Source organism: Trichechus manatus, unplaced genomic scaffold (genome assembly GCF_000243295.1).
Source record: "Trichechus manatus latirostris isolate Lorelei unplaced genomic scaffold, TriManLat1.0 scaffold00120, whole genome shotgun sequence".
Lineage (NCBI taxonomy): Eukaryota > Metazoa > Chordata > Mammalia > Sirenia > Trichechidae > Trichechus > Trichechus manatus.
Window position 1 is genome coordinate 8,311,707 of NW_004444056.1, and position 14,408 is coordinate 8,326,114.

The following is a 14,408-nucleotide window of genomic DNA, read 5'->3' on the forward strand; positions in this document are numbered from 1 at the left end:
TGTTCTCAAGGGGAATGCTTTCAAAGTGTCTCCATTTAGAATGATGTTGGCTGTTATTTTGTATAAATGCCCTTAATTATACTGAGGAATTTCCCTTCTATTCCCATTTTGTTGAGACTTTTTATCATGAATGGGTGTTAAGACTTTGTCACATGCCTTTTCTGCATCGACTGATAAGACCATGTGGTTCTTGTCTTTTATTTATGTGATGGATTATACTGATTGTTTTTCTAATGTTAAACCATCCCTGCATACCTGGCATAAATTCCACTTGGTCATGGTGAATTATTTTTTTGATATGTTACTGAATTCTATTGGCTAGAATTTTGTTTAGGATTTTTTCATCAGTGTTCATGCGGGATATCGGTCTGTAATTTTCTTTTTTTGTGGTGTCTTTACCTGGTTTTGGTACCAGGGTTATGCTGGCTTCATAGAGCAATGGAATTTTATACACGTGTGCATATGTATACGCATATGTATGTGTGGGTGAGTATATATAGTTGTTGTAGTTAAGTGCTGTTAAGTTAATTCCAGTTCGCAGTGACCCCGTGACAGAGGAGAACTGCCTCATAGGGTTTTCTTGGCTTAATTACTATGGAAGCAGATTGCCAGGTGTTTCTCCCACAGAGCCACTGGATAGTCTCAAATTGCCATCTTTTGGTTAGCGATCGCTGCTTAACCATTTGTCCCACCTGGGATTGTTAGGTATATAAATATTTTAATTTCATTATACATTGTTAAGACTCTCTGTTGAAGCAGTGCTACCTCTCGCATAAATGACACCTCACACGTGTTTTATGGTTGTTATTCTGAAGTTCAGTGCCATGCAATTCGTGGATTTCTCCTACCACTGAAGACCAGGTGTCATTTTTCATGAATCGTACGATTATCTTTTCAGTGGATAGCTTTTCTCCATCAATAAGGTTTCTAGAAGCTGACCCAATAATTTAAGGTGAGGTTCACAACATGAAACAAAAAGGAGAGAAAGTACTCAGAGGGAAAAGGTAGCTGTGAGCAAAGAAAGCTTCTGACGCATTTTTCTGTTTCTGTACTTCGACAATGTTGTGAAAGCAATTTACTAGGAAATACTTCCATGAAGATTGAGAATGATGGTGACATAAATAGAGTGTAATTAGAAGAGCAAAGTAGAAAGGTACTGGACAGAATGCACATGGAACATTAAAAGAGAAAAAGGGTGTGTTAGGATTGATGAAAGTCAGAAAAGCAAGCTCAGGTTATCTGTGAAGCACATACTCCACAACCGAAAAGAGACTTCTACAAATTGATTTTTTCAAATCTCATTCCCTCCATGCAGGCCCAATCCTTCAAACGATTCTTGCCTCTTGGTGCCCCCAACACATTAATCCTGGACAGGTGCCAACTGCACTCTCCTCAGGTCTTCTTCTTGCTACTCTGGGAGAACAAATGGGTGTAGCCGATATGGTAATCACGGAGAAAGGCAAATCATTAGGGAAGACAGGGAGGAGCAATGAACACTTCCCTGACACTGAGCCAATACTTTGGTCCTCAGGGTCTCTGGTGATTGGCAGGTGTGACTTTAACTGTAGCCAAATAATCATGTCAAATTTGTAATAAAGTATGACTCTTTACATGGTCCCAGACCACAAATATTCCCTCTGTGCACCAAAGACACCCTTGAAGCAAACACTAGATTTGCATTTAAAGGGCCTTAAGGCTTTTAACTACAATCGAAGTGAGAGATCAGATTAATACACAGAGCTATCTGTATTCATGGGAAACCAAGAAACGCATGTTCCAGAGAGAAAATGAACATACTTGTCTTATTTAACAATGTTTTCTCATTCCTTGGCCCACACAGTAGAGTAACATCAATGGGAATGACATACTTGGTCACAAAAATAAAACAAATTTAAAAATAAAGTAAGAACTATGGCTGCTAACCAAAAGGTCAGGAGTTCAAATCCACCAGGCACTCTCTGGAACCCTATGGGGCAGTTCTCCTCTGTCGTATGGGGTTGCTATGAGTTGGAATCAACTTGACGGCAATGGGTTTGGGTTTTTTTTTTTTTATCCGTATCTACTGAGGCCAGGCTTCTGAAGATTTCCATCACCACATCTCTGTAGAGTTGCCTCTGAGAAAGATCCAGCAATGCCCACTCTTCCTGAGTAAAATCCACAACCACATCCTCAACAGCCGAGTCCTAAAAATTATCACATAATCTGGTTTAGCAAAGTACCACGTACTCCAGTGTGTGCGAAAGGAAAGGTGAGGCTGACAGTCCTGAGGAACTGACATTTCATGGGGATTTGACACAAGTTTTGTGTTCTACTAAGGTCTACTCTAGGGGTTAGCCATCAGCCTCATCCCTTCACTGCCTACATTCACTTTTTCACAGACTGTATTCTGTCTCATAGACTTAACAATTTTTCCAACACAATGAACTTATCTCTCTACCACCTGACTGTAACCAATTGTACTCACTCCTCTCTACCTTTATGATCTAGAACAGTCAGAACACATAGCATCAACTAGAAAAATGCTCTACAGTGAAAGCCCTATTTCCATACTTGGATCATCTCTTCCTTGTAAAAAAAAAAAAAATTCACCTCCTTGCACAGGACCCAGCAGAATATTTAACAAAAAATGAAACAGGGTGAAAGTGGGATGAAATGTTAAAAACTGGGAAACACTGCAAAACCGGCAGTTTTTCCTTTTGCCCCTCACCAGCGATGGGAGGCCCAGTGGCCTGCATAAAGCGGCAACCCAACCCAAGGCCCTAAGCTTATCATATTTTCTTAAAGAACTCCAGGTGATCAGGAGCTGACAGGACCACCTGCTCAAAAGAAAGTATTAATTTGAAGAACTGCAAATTTTTACATGTCTCTCACCTACTTTTCAATAACTCTACAAGTACACTGTCATGCACTCTGTCCCTTCATGGAGGCAGGCAAGGGTATTGCAAAGGTAAACGGAGATCAGCTGAGACAGGAAAAAAGAGAATCTAGATATCATCACAATTTTCAAACTTAGAGACCCAAAGCTACTGTACAGCAATTATGACTCTCCAACAAACACACACCCAGACACCCACCCACACACAACCGTTATGACAAAGAGCCTAATCTTTAAAGACGCAGAATAGCAAGCCCTTGTGTTTGCTGACCATGAACAAGAGGTTAAGATTCACATTTTCCAGTAAGTTCACTGATGTGCAGGGGATTTAGCTGTTACACAACTTGTGCATTGCAAGAAATAGACTTACACACCAACCCTGTGGATGCTCCACTCCAACATTTTCTCATATTTTCAGCCCTTAGAAGGTACACAAGCATGACCACCTGAACCCTGACCACTGGCATCGTCTGGGCTCCAGGACTGGCCTCTATGAAATAGCATCAACTCTTTAGCTCCCAACATGTAGTGAGGATACAAAAGGCAGTTATACGGCACTTCTGATGCTAAATTTTACTGAACAGCGAGCAGCTGTAGAACAGATAAGCTATGGGATGAAGTGAGCTATCAAGGTCATTCCTAATCGATCCTGGTATGATAGTGTCACAGCAATCTTTGTTTCACTACTGCATTCAAAACTCTCCTCCACTGCAGTGTAGCAGGTTACATATTTTAAAGCCATCAAAAACTCTAATTTCCATTCCTACAACATATTCATGATAAAATGTTGCATTTATTGAGCAACTACAGTATTTCAAGGGATTTGCAAAAACTTTTCAGCACACTTGCTCTTTATTCCTCCTACCTCTCCTAAACAGATATTGCTTCAAATGGGTTATAGCAAGGAAAGTTACAATCAATCACATGGTCAATGTTCACCAAATGGTATGTTGCTGAGGCAGCATCACTATGCAGGTCAATATACCAAAGACTAAATTCCTGACAACTACGTTTCTGTGCATATGCCTACAGTTTTCTTGTTATACTGGCTGTTAATCCTCAATTACATGGATGATCTAGAGCCTGCTGGGTAGTGGGGACAGGAGACAAAGGAAACATCCTTTTCAGTTCAGACAACCTGGACCTGCTTCTCCTGGCAAAGCCAAGTGTCTCAGTCAAGACTACTTCCCTTCAGGCACTTTGTAATAATCGTGCAGCAGAAGCAGTGTCTGAACTCCTCTAACTTCACAAGAGGGAATGAGAATCAAGAACAGCCCAAGGCTCAACATGTGTACTGTTTAATGAGAAACTATTTTGTTCTGTAAACCTTCATCTAAAGTAAGAATAGCAGCACAACTGGAAGAATGTAATCGATGTCACCGAACCGTGCATGTAGAAATTTTTAAAATGGTGTATCTTTCACTATGTATGTTTTCACCAAAAAAAAAGGTCAAGAAGGGAGACTGTTGACATGTCGTGGGGTTGTTAACCAATGCCATAAAACAATACATGTGCTGACTGTTTAATGAGAAACTATCTGTTCTGTAAACCACCTGAAGTACAAAAAAAAATTTAAAAAAGAACAGCTCAAGGCTAATTCCTATGAGGTGGAGGTCAGACATGCCTCCTCTCTCCACCATCTTTACCAATTCTGATATCAACCATCCCTCCCAGGGCATTCACTACTTCTCTTCTGAGTTTGGCGATTCTTGCAATGGCCAAAAGGAACTCACAGATAATACTCAGATTATGGGGTTTATTAGAGAAGTAACTGGTTACAATTCAGGGTCAGGAAGGCTCAAGATACACTTCTTCTGTCATGACAGTCTCTTCTCAGCTATGCCCGCTGGCCAGGAAGCCTAGGAAGCTGCCAGGAAGCCTAGGCCTGAAGGCACTCAGCTCTAGCTTTCTGGGTCAGTAAACCGAGCTCCACCAAGTGCCTGGAGGCACCCTACTTCCTGCCTAGAGGCACTCAGCTTTCTCGCTCCATGGGCTGGGAAGCCCACCAGGCCGTCTCTTGCTGGTCTCCTGCCACTCTACTGGTTCTGTGGCCTCTGCTATTGCCATTCCTCTGCTGCTGCTTCTTGGCATCTTGCCATCCTCGGTGTTACAACTCTGTCTCTTGAGTCTAGGAGGGTCTCAGCCCAGGCATCCCAGGTCTAAAGGACACGCTCCACTCCTGCTTCTACTTTTTAGGTGATGGTGAAATCCTTTCTTCGCACCTCTGGTATGGCTCATTTTAAGCCTACAAGGATGGCAAAGCTGACCAATCCCCCCCGTTTAGAGTTCCATATACCTTGTTAGCATGGTCCCACCCAATCATTTGCTTGGAGTTACAAAGACTATGGCTAGAAGGGCCATATTAAGCAATTCACTGCACCACACCCTTACATCTAGCCCTGTCATTTATTAAAACTATTTAGGTAATATTGACACAGAGCCTACTTCACACGAGCAAAGTAGATACAGCACTGAACAAACCGGAAATATCCAGATACACAGGGATCGTAATTTCTTTGGGTGTGGTTAGTAAATAAACGAAATATAATGTCAAGTTCCCTGGGTGGCGCAAGTAGTAAGCGCTTGACTACTACTCAAAAGGCTGGTGGTTCAAAGCCACCCACAGGTTCCTTCGAAGGCAGGTCTGGTAATCTGCTCTGACAGATCAGAGCCTTGAAAATCCTACGGAGCTCTGCACACACTGGGTCACTATGAGTCAGAATTGACTCCACAGCAACTGTTAGGGATGGAATTGTGTCTCCAAAAAATGTGTGTCAACTTGGCTAGTCCATGATTCCTAATATTGTGTGGTTGTCTTCCATTTTGTAATCTGATGTAATAACCTGTGTATTGTAAATCCTAACCTCTTAGATGTTAATAATAAGATCGGAGGCAGTTATCTTAATGAACCAAGAGAAAATCTAAAGGATTAGGTTCTATCTTGAGTCAACCTTTTTTGAGATATAAAAGAGAGAAGCGAGTGTGGGGGGTGGGGGGAACTCCTGCCACCAAGCAAAAAGAGCCAGGAGTGGAGTCCGTCCTTTGTACCTGGGGTCCCTGCACTGAGAAGCTCCTAGACCAGGGGAAGATTGATGACAAGGACCTTCCCCAGAGTCCACAGAGACAGAACGCCTTCCCCTGGAGCTTGTGCCCTCAGTTCAGATTTCTAGCGTCCTAAATTGTGAAACAATAAATTTCTATTTGTTAAAGCCACCTACTTGTGACATTTCTTTTATAGCAGCACTAGATAACTAAGAGAGCAGCTGACAACAATATAATGTCACATGGTGGTAAGGTCTATGAAAAATGCAGCATGGTCAGGGGATAAGGTGAAACAGAAGCATATTTACTTTTAGTGAGTTAGTGCAGGGAAAAGCAAAATAATCATTTTAGGAAACCAAACCTAGTGAAACCTGGCTTGGTAAGCAAAAATAAATATATTTTTAATTCTAAAAACTTGGAAGCATTCTGTGATGATTTCACAAACATTCATATATATTTCAAATGCTCATCGACTTTAACAACTTCAGTGTAGGAGTATAGCAGTGAAAGAGTGCCAGTGACCTTCATGGGTTGGAAAAGGAAGATACACTGTTTATTCACAAAATGAAAAGGTCACTAGCAAAAGGTAAAGGCACTGGAAGAATAAAGGCAGCATGAATAAATACTATCAAGAAAGTAAACACGGAATAGTAAGACAAAACACAAATGAAGACTCTCAGGTTTTGGTTTGATAAGAGCTTGGAAGTCATCACTCCCATCCTCAAGAAAAAAGCTGAACATACTGAACCAAGAGTTTGAGGTCATAGGAAAAGGACTCTCCCCCAAACTGGAGGGACATACAGGCAGATACAATCATTCCAGAGCAGAAGCCCAGGAGCAGAGTACCTACGTGTCCCTCCAGTTTTGGGGGCAGTCATTTGCCCTGAGACATCAATAGCCTAATTAATTGAATTCACTGAAAACAATGATCAGAGCTAAGACTTGAAAGATACGAAGGAATTACCGAAGGGACAGCTGAAAATAAGACTATTCAAGGAGAAGGAAACGCCAGAGAACAGGTCAGCAGGTGGGAGTTTCCCTGGTATGTTTTAGGGAGACTTACACACCAGCATGACCAGACCAGGGTGAGATGCTGGAGAGAAAATAGTAATTTGGAGAGGTGACTGGAGCCAGTGGACATATCATGGTCTGGGGAAAGTGCTGGCTTCTGAAAAGTCTCCGGCTTCTCATCTGAGTAAAATACAGAACAATTTTACGCCTTTGATCAGAGATAAAAATGATATGACAGTTCTTAAGGAATCTGTGTTTGGGGGCAAATGTAAAAGTTGCAAGCCATGTTAGAGGGTTTTGGCCATAATCAGATAAGAAACGATGAAAACGGGCACATACAAAAACTGTACAGCAAAGCACATACTTGCAGAAAATGTCAATACTTTTCTAGTAAAAGCAGGTAAAAACCGAGGACATCTATTATTCCATTCCTATTCAATGTTATTGTAGAGGCTGTAACCAATACATACCAAAAAAGAAAAAGGAAAAAGGTAAAGAAGAATGTTAAAAAGAAAAAACACCCCAATCTATATTTTCATGTCAAATAATTGGACAGGTAGAACCGCCAAGGATACTACAGATGATAATAGTGGTGACAGTATTCAGATTACAAAATAAATATCAAGGTAAGGATTATTTTAAATATTTCATTTATATACACTAGTAACAAGCAGTTAAATTAATTTTTAAAAGAATCATATATTTTTAGTAAGAGTAAAATGTATCAAAAAATAGAATAAGAGATCCTAATGAAAAAATTATAAAACACTATTAAATGACACACAAATAGACTGAAATAAACAAAAAGATAGTACACGCTCTTAGACAACTGTTCTCCACAAACAGATCATTTCCAATGAACTACCACAAAATTCCAACCAATTTCATTTTTCTGAACTTCACAAAAATTCTTTAAAAAGGTATATGTAATTATGCTCATGGATAAGTAGACTCAACATTGTGAAAATGACAATTCTACACAAAGCAATTTACAAATATAATGCAATCCCAATCCAAATAACAACATTCTTCAAAGAGATGAAAAAACTAAACATTAACTTTATATGGAAAGGGAAGAGGCCCCGAATGAGTAAAGCACTACTGAAGAAGAAGAATAAAGTTGGAGGACTCACACTACCTAACCTCAGAACCTACTATACAGCTACGGTACTCAAAACAGCCTGGTACTGGTACAACGACAGATACATTGACCAATGGAACAGAATTGAGAATCCAGATGTAAATCCATCCACCTACAGTCACCTGATCTTCAACAACGGCCCAAAGTCCATCAAATGGGGAAAAGATAGTCTTTTTAACAAATGCTGCTGGCAAAACTGGATATCCATCTGAAAAAAAATCAAACAGGACCCATACCTCACACCATATACAAAAACTAATTCAAAATGGATCAAGGACCTAAATATAAAGCCAAAAACTATAAAGTTCGTAGAAGAAAAAATACGAACAACTCTACAGGCCCTAATACGTGGTGTTAAGAAGATACAAACCGTACCTATCAACACACAAACCCCAAAAGATAAGCTAGATAACTGGGAACTTCTAAAAATCACACACCTATGCTCTTCAAAAGACTTCACCAAAAGAGTAAAAAGAGAACCTACAGACTGGGAAAAAATATTTGGACAGTACACGTCAGACAAAGGTCTAATCTCCATAATCTACAAGAAAATCCAACACCTTTACAAAAACAAATAATCCTATTAAAAAATGGGCAAAGGAAATGAAAAGACACTTCACCAAAGAAGACATTCGAGCGGCCAACAGACACATGAGGAAATGCTCGCGATCACTAGCCATTAAAGAAATGCAAATTAAAACCACAATGAGATACCATCTCACCCCCGGCATTACTGGCACGAATCAAAAACACTGGAAATAACAAATGTTGGAGAGGCTGCAGGGAAATTGAAACTCTTATGCACTGCTGGTGGGAATGCAAAATGATACAACCATTTTGGAAAATGATATGGTGCTTCCTTAGAAAGGTAGAAACAGAACTACCATACGATCCAGTAATCCCACTCCTAGGAATATATCGTAGAGAAGTAAGAGCCGTCACTCGAATAGACATATGCACACCCATGTTCATGGCAGCACTGTTCACAATAGCAAAAAGATGGAAACAACCTAGATGCCCATCAACAGATTAATGGATAAACAAACTATGGTACGTACACATAATGGAGTACCATGCAACGATAAAGAAAAATGATCAATCTGTGAAGCATCTCATAACATGGATGAAACTGGAGGACATTATGCTGAGTGAAATAAGTCAATCACAAAAGGACAAATATTGTCTGAGACCTCTATTGTAAAAACTCATGAAAAAGTTTACATACAAAAAGTAACAATCTTTGTTGGTTATGAGGGATGAGGCGGGTCGGGGGGAACACTAAATAGGCAATAGGTAAGTGGTACCTTTGGTGAAGGGTGAGACAGTACACAATACTGGGGAAACCAGCACAACTTGTACAAGGAAAGGTCATGGAAGCTCCATAGACACGTCCAAACTCCCTGAGGGACTGAATTGCTGGGCAGAGGGCTGTGGGGACCATGGTCTCGGGGAACATCTAGCTCAACTGGCATAACACAGTTCATAAAGTTTATGTTCTATATTCTACTTTGGTGAGAAGTGACTGGGGTCTTAAAAGCTTGTGAGCCGCCCTCTAAGAAACACAATTATTGCTCTCTACTCCTCTATAACACAGTTTATAAAGACAATGTTCTACATTCTACCTTGGTGAGTAGCATCTGGGGTCTTAAAAGCCGTGACCAGCCATCTAAGATACTCCACTGGTCTCACCCCTTTGGGAGCAAGGGAGAATGAAGAGAACAGGATACAAGAAAAAGATTAGTCCAAAGGACTAATGGACCACAGCTACCAAGGCCTCCACCAGACTGAGTCCAGTACAGCTAGATTGTGCCCGGCTACCACCGACTGCTCTGACGGGGATCACAACAAAGGGTTCTGGACAGAGCTGGAGAAGGATGTAGAACAAAATTCTAACACACACCAAAAAGACCAGATTTACTGGCCTGAAAGAGACTGGAGAAACCCCAAGAGTATGGCCCCTAGACACCCTTTTGGCTTGGTGGTAAAGTCACTTCCGAGGTTCACTGTTCATCCGGGGACTGGACAGCCCCATAAAACAAAATGGGACTAATGAGGCACAGCAGTCCAGGGTGAAGGAACAGAAGGCAGAAGGGGACAGGAAAGCTGGTGATAGGGAACCCAAGGTTGAGTAAGGACAGTGTTGACATGTAGTGGGGTTGTTAACCATTGTCATAGGGTAACATGCGTACTATTTAATGAAAAACTATTCTGCTCTATAAACCTTCATCTAAAGTGAAAACAGCAGCACAACTGGAAGAACGTAATCGATGTCATTGACTTATGCATGTAGAAATTTTTAAAATGATGTATCTTTGGCTAGGTATATTTTCACCAAAAAAAAAAAAAAAAATGTCGAGGGGCGAGAGGGTTGACATGTCGTGGAATTGTTAAGCAATGTCATAAAATAATATGTGTACTGACTAATGAGAAATTATTTGTTCTGTAAACCTTCACCTAAAGTACAATAAAAAGAAAAAAAAAGAAATGAACTTTGGCTAGTTTAAGCAAAACAAAAAGTATATGTAATTGTAAATGTCCACAAACAACCAGGATAGTCTAAAGAATAAGGCGTGAGCTTGTCCACGTATCTCATATTTACATTGTATTCACAGGTATTTATTTTACAAATGGAGCTATATCAGAAAGAATGGTATCATTATAAGAATACATAATAGATCAACAAAAATAAATAAACATTCCAGAAAAGGTCCACCAATATCTATAGAAAGCTGACACAGTAAGATCTGCAGGGCAGTGGTAGAAAGCACTCACAATATGTGGGGTAGAATCAACTAATTGGAGTCCCTGGGTTGTGTAAACGATTAAGTGCTCAGACATTAACCAAAAGGCTGGACGTTGAAGGAAAGATACAAGCACCTTGGAAGAAAAGTCTCGCAGTCTACTTCCCATACATTAGCCACTGAAAATCCTGTAGAGTGTAGTTCTACTTTGAAACACGAGGTTGCCATCAGCCAAGTAGAAGGAAAACGTTTGTTCTTTATCAAATAATTATCTAATTGGAATAGTCTATTCCTATATATTCCATATGCAAAAATCAATTCCAGGTAGATCAGCTTTAAATATGAGAATGTAAAATTACAACACTTTCAGAAGTTATAAGCAACTGATCTTACATAAGAATAGAGAAAAAAATCTTAAATAAGAAGATGGAGACATAAGGGAGAAGACTGACAAATTCAACTATATTAAAATTCACAGCAATTCATCAAAGGGCAGCAAAAATGAGTGAGAAAATAAGTTACACACTAGGGGGAAAATTTCCAAAGTTAACAAAACAAAACCTGTTGCCATCGAGTCGATTCTAACTCATAGCAACCCCATAGGACAGATTAGAACTGCCCCCATAAAGTTTCCAAGGAGCGGCTGGTGGATGCGAACTGCTGACCTTTTGGTTAGCAGCAGAGCTCTTAACCACTGCATCATCCTACAAAGTCACACAGATAGAAGATAACAATGGGAAATATGCAGAGTGTTTTCACTAGTGAAGTAGTGTAAGGTACTTGAACAATAAACTCAAAGTAAGATATCATTCTATACACTGATTATAAGAGCAAAAATTACTTCATTAGATAAAAGAAACAAAAAAACCCATTGCCGTTGATTCGATTCTGACTCATAGCAACCCTATCGGACAGAGCAGAACTGCCACATACGGTTTTTAAGGAGGGGCTGGTAGATTTGAACTGCTGACCTCTTGGTTACAAGTAGAGCTCTTAACAACTGCGCCACCAGGCCTGAAATAAGCCAATGGAAAAAATAAGATGTATATGCATATTTTGTGGGAGGGAAAATTTGTAAAATACATCGGCTCTTTTAGTAAATTTGAATTTGGCTATGACATGCGACACAGAGATTTCCCCTCACTAGAGAATGATTGTGCAAGAGCACTTAAGAGTTTGCAAAGAGAATGAAGAGAATAAGAGCAGCAACATTCACAAGAGCAAGAGTTACGCCTGAACCACACAAGTCCTATAAGCTCTACAATGCGTAGGTAAATTTTGGCCCATTCATACAATAGTAGCTTGCATACATAGCAAGATGGGTAGACTAGACCTATAGACACCAGGATGTATTAAACTCAAAAGCATTCTCAGGGAAACAAGTCACAGAAGAACTCAGACAAAGGTATAATTAAATTTACAGAAAGCTCAAAAGAGGTAAAACTAAACACAGACTTTATGGATTAAGACTTGGGTGTCACATTTAGCGATACTTCTTTAGATGTAACCAAACACCCCAAGGGATTGGTTTCCTGGGTTTGAAGGATTAGGACCATAGTGCTGTGGGACATCTCAGTCAACTGGCATAACACAGTTCATAAAGTTTATGTTCTATATTCTACTTTGGTGAGAAGTGACTGGGGTCTTAAAAGCTTGTGAGCCGCCCTCTAAGAAACACAATTATTGCTCTCTACTCCTCTGCAGCAAAAGACAAAGAAGGAAACCGAAGACTCAAAGAAGAAATTAGTCTACAGGACAGTCTACATGAACCACAGCCTCATTTACCCTGAGACCAGAAGAACTAGATGAGATAGTACCTAGCTACCACTACGGACCATTCTGATTTTACAGCGGACGGACCCAGATAGAATAGGAGAAAAACGTGGAAAAGAATCTCAAATTCCTAAAAAAAAAAAAACAAAAAAAAAAACCTAAACAACAAAAATAAAACAGACTGGAGGATTCCCCAAGAATGTTGCCCTGAGATACTCTTTCAACCTTGAACCAAAACCAGCCTGAGGTCATCTTTTAGCTACATAACACAATTGGCTCACAAAATAAAGCGCATCACCTGTGAGTACTGTGCTCCATTAAAAAATCAGCTGTATGAGACCCAATGGTCAACAGTATTTTTGAAAGCAAAGATAAAGACTGTAAGGGGGCAGGTAAACTAGACTCATGGAAAGGGAACAACCAGAACAGAAATATTGAGAATGTTCACAAATTGTGACGAATGTAACCAATGTCACGAACAATTTGCGTAGAAATTGTTCAATGGGAACCTAAATTGCTGTGTAAACCTTTGTTGAAAAAAACAATAAAATGTTATTTTAAAAAAAAAAAAAAAGACTTGGGCGTCAAAGCTATAATAATAGAAGTAATAACTGTAATAATAATAAACTGCTCAAATGCAGATAGCAATCATCTGCAAGCAGGAGATAGATGACATCAGGGTGGGACACACCGGGAGGCCACAAAAACTGACAAGGTCTATTTATTATCAGGGATTTAGATTCTTATCATTTAAACTACAAAACGAACAGTTTATGCAGTCCTAGTTTATGATATAGTTGACAATGAAAGCTTAAAGTAATGGCTTAAAACATGAAAGACACACAATTTTCACATAATAATTTTACAAAGTCATGTGAAAACTTCATTTTGATTTAACTTGTTTTAGTTCAGAAGGGCTTGTATATCTCAACGTTTGATACCTGGATCTTAGAAATTTACATTTATATTCACTAAAGCAAGCTTTGTAAAATTCTGGACACAATCAAGCGTCCATTTGTGGCGGTACAGTCAAAACAATAAACAAAGATCAACCATATACATTATTATGGAGTTTTACAAGAAATTAGATCTAAGCTCTCTATCTATTATTATAAAAACTTCAGGGAAATGTGCTAATAAAAAAGCAAGTGTAAATTCCAGGCTACCTTCTGTGTAACAAAGTAGGAAAAATAATGTGTTTTACGTTTGAGTTTTTACTCTTCTATCACTTAAAATAGGCATTTTCCAGTGTTTGAGAAGTTTATAGCCATTTAATTGAAAAATTCTCGGTAGAAACATAAACTGATCTAGAAATTTTCTTCCAATGGAAACTGTAAACCCAAGAAGTTAAATATACTATCTCATACGTTGAGCTTGTCTAGGAAAACAGAACACTTTTAATTTCCCATTCGAGACAGTGGAAAACCTGGTGCCGAAGAGGTTAAGAGGTATGGTGGCTGCTAACCAAAAGGCTGGCAGTTAAAATCCACCAGGTGCTTCTTGGAAACCACATGGAGCAGTTCTACTGTCCTATAGGGTCCCTATGAGTCGGAATCGATGGCAACGGGTTTGTTTTGGTTATCCAAGACTGTGGAGAGCAAGTGAAAATTACAGGGACTCACTACCAGCTCTAGGCAGAGATGGGTGGGAGGACAAAGACACAAACTGGGGAAACATGCTTCCCAAACACCAGAAAGCCTCAAAGAAAGAGCATCCCTCCTTGAAGGATGGATCTGGAGACCCCACACATGATCCAGCTGGACTCACTGTCCTTTGCCTCATTTCACTGGTGACTTCATGAGAGGACCAACCCCACCCAGGACCC

General features: G+C 39.8%; 1 protein-coding gene across 1 annotated transcript in view; it reads right to left on the reverse strand.

Annotated features, from left to right (window-relative positions):
• LOC105756696 (zinc finger protein 699-like) overlaps window positions 1–2,735 on the reverse strand; it is a 7,021-nt gene extending 4,286 nt beyond the window's left edge. Inside the window, 3 exon segments of the mRNA XM_012557822.2 lie at window positions 784–936; window positions 2,062–2,205; window positions 2,629–2,735. Of these exon segments, the coding sequence (XP_012413276.2) occupies window positions 784–936; window positions 2,062–2,205; window positions 2,629–2,735 (404 nt within the window).
• Window positions 2,736–14,408: the final 11,673 nt, after the last annotated feature.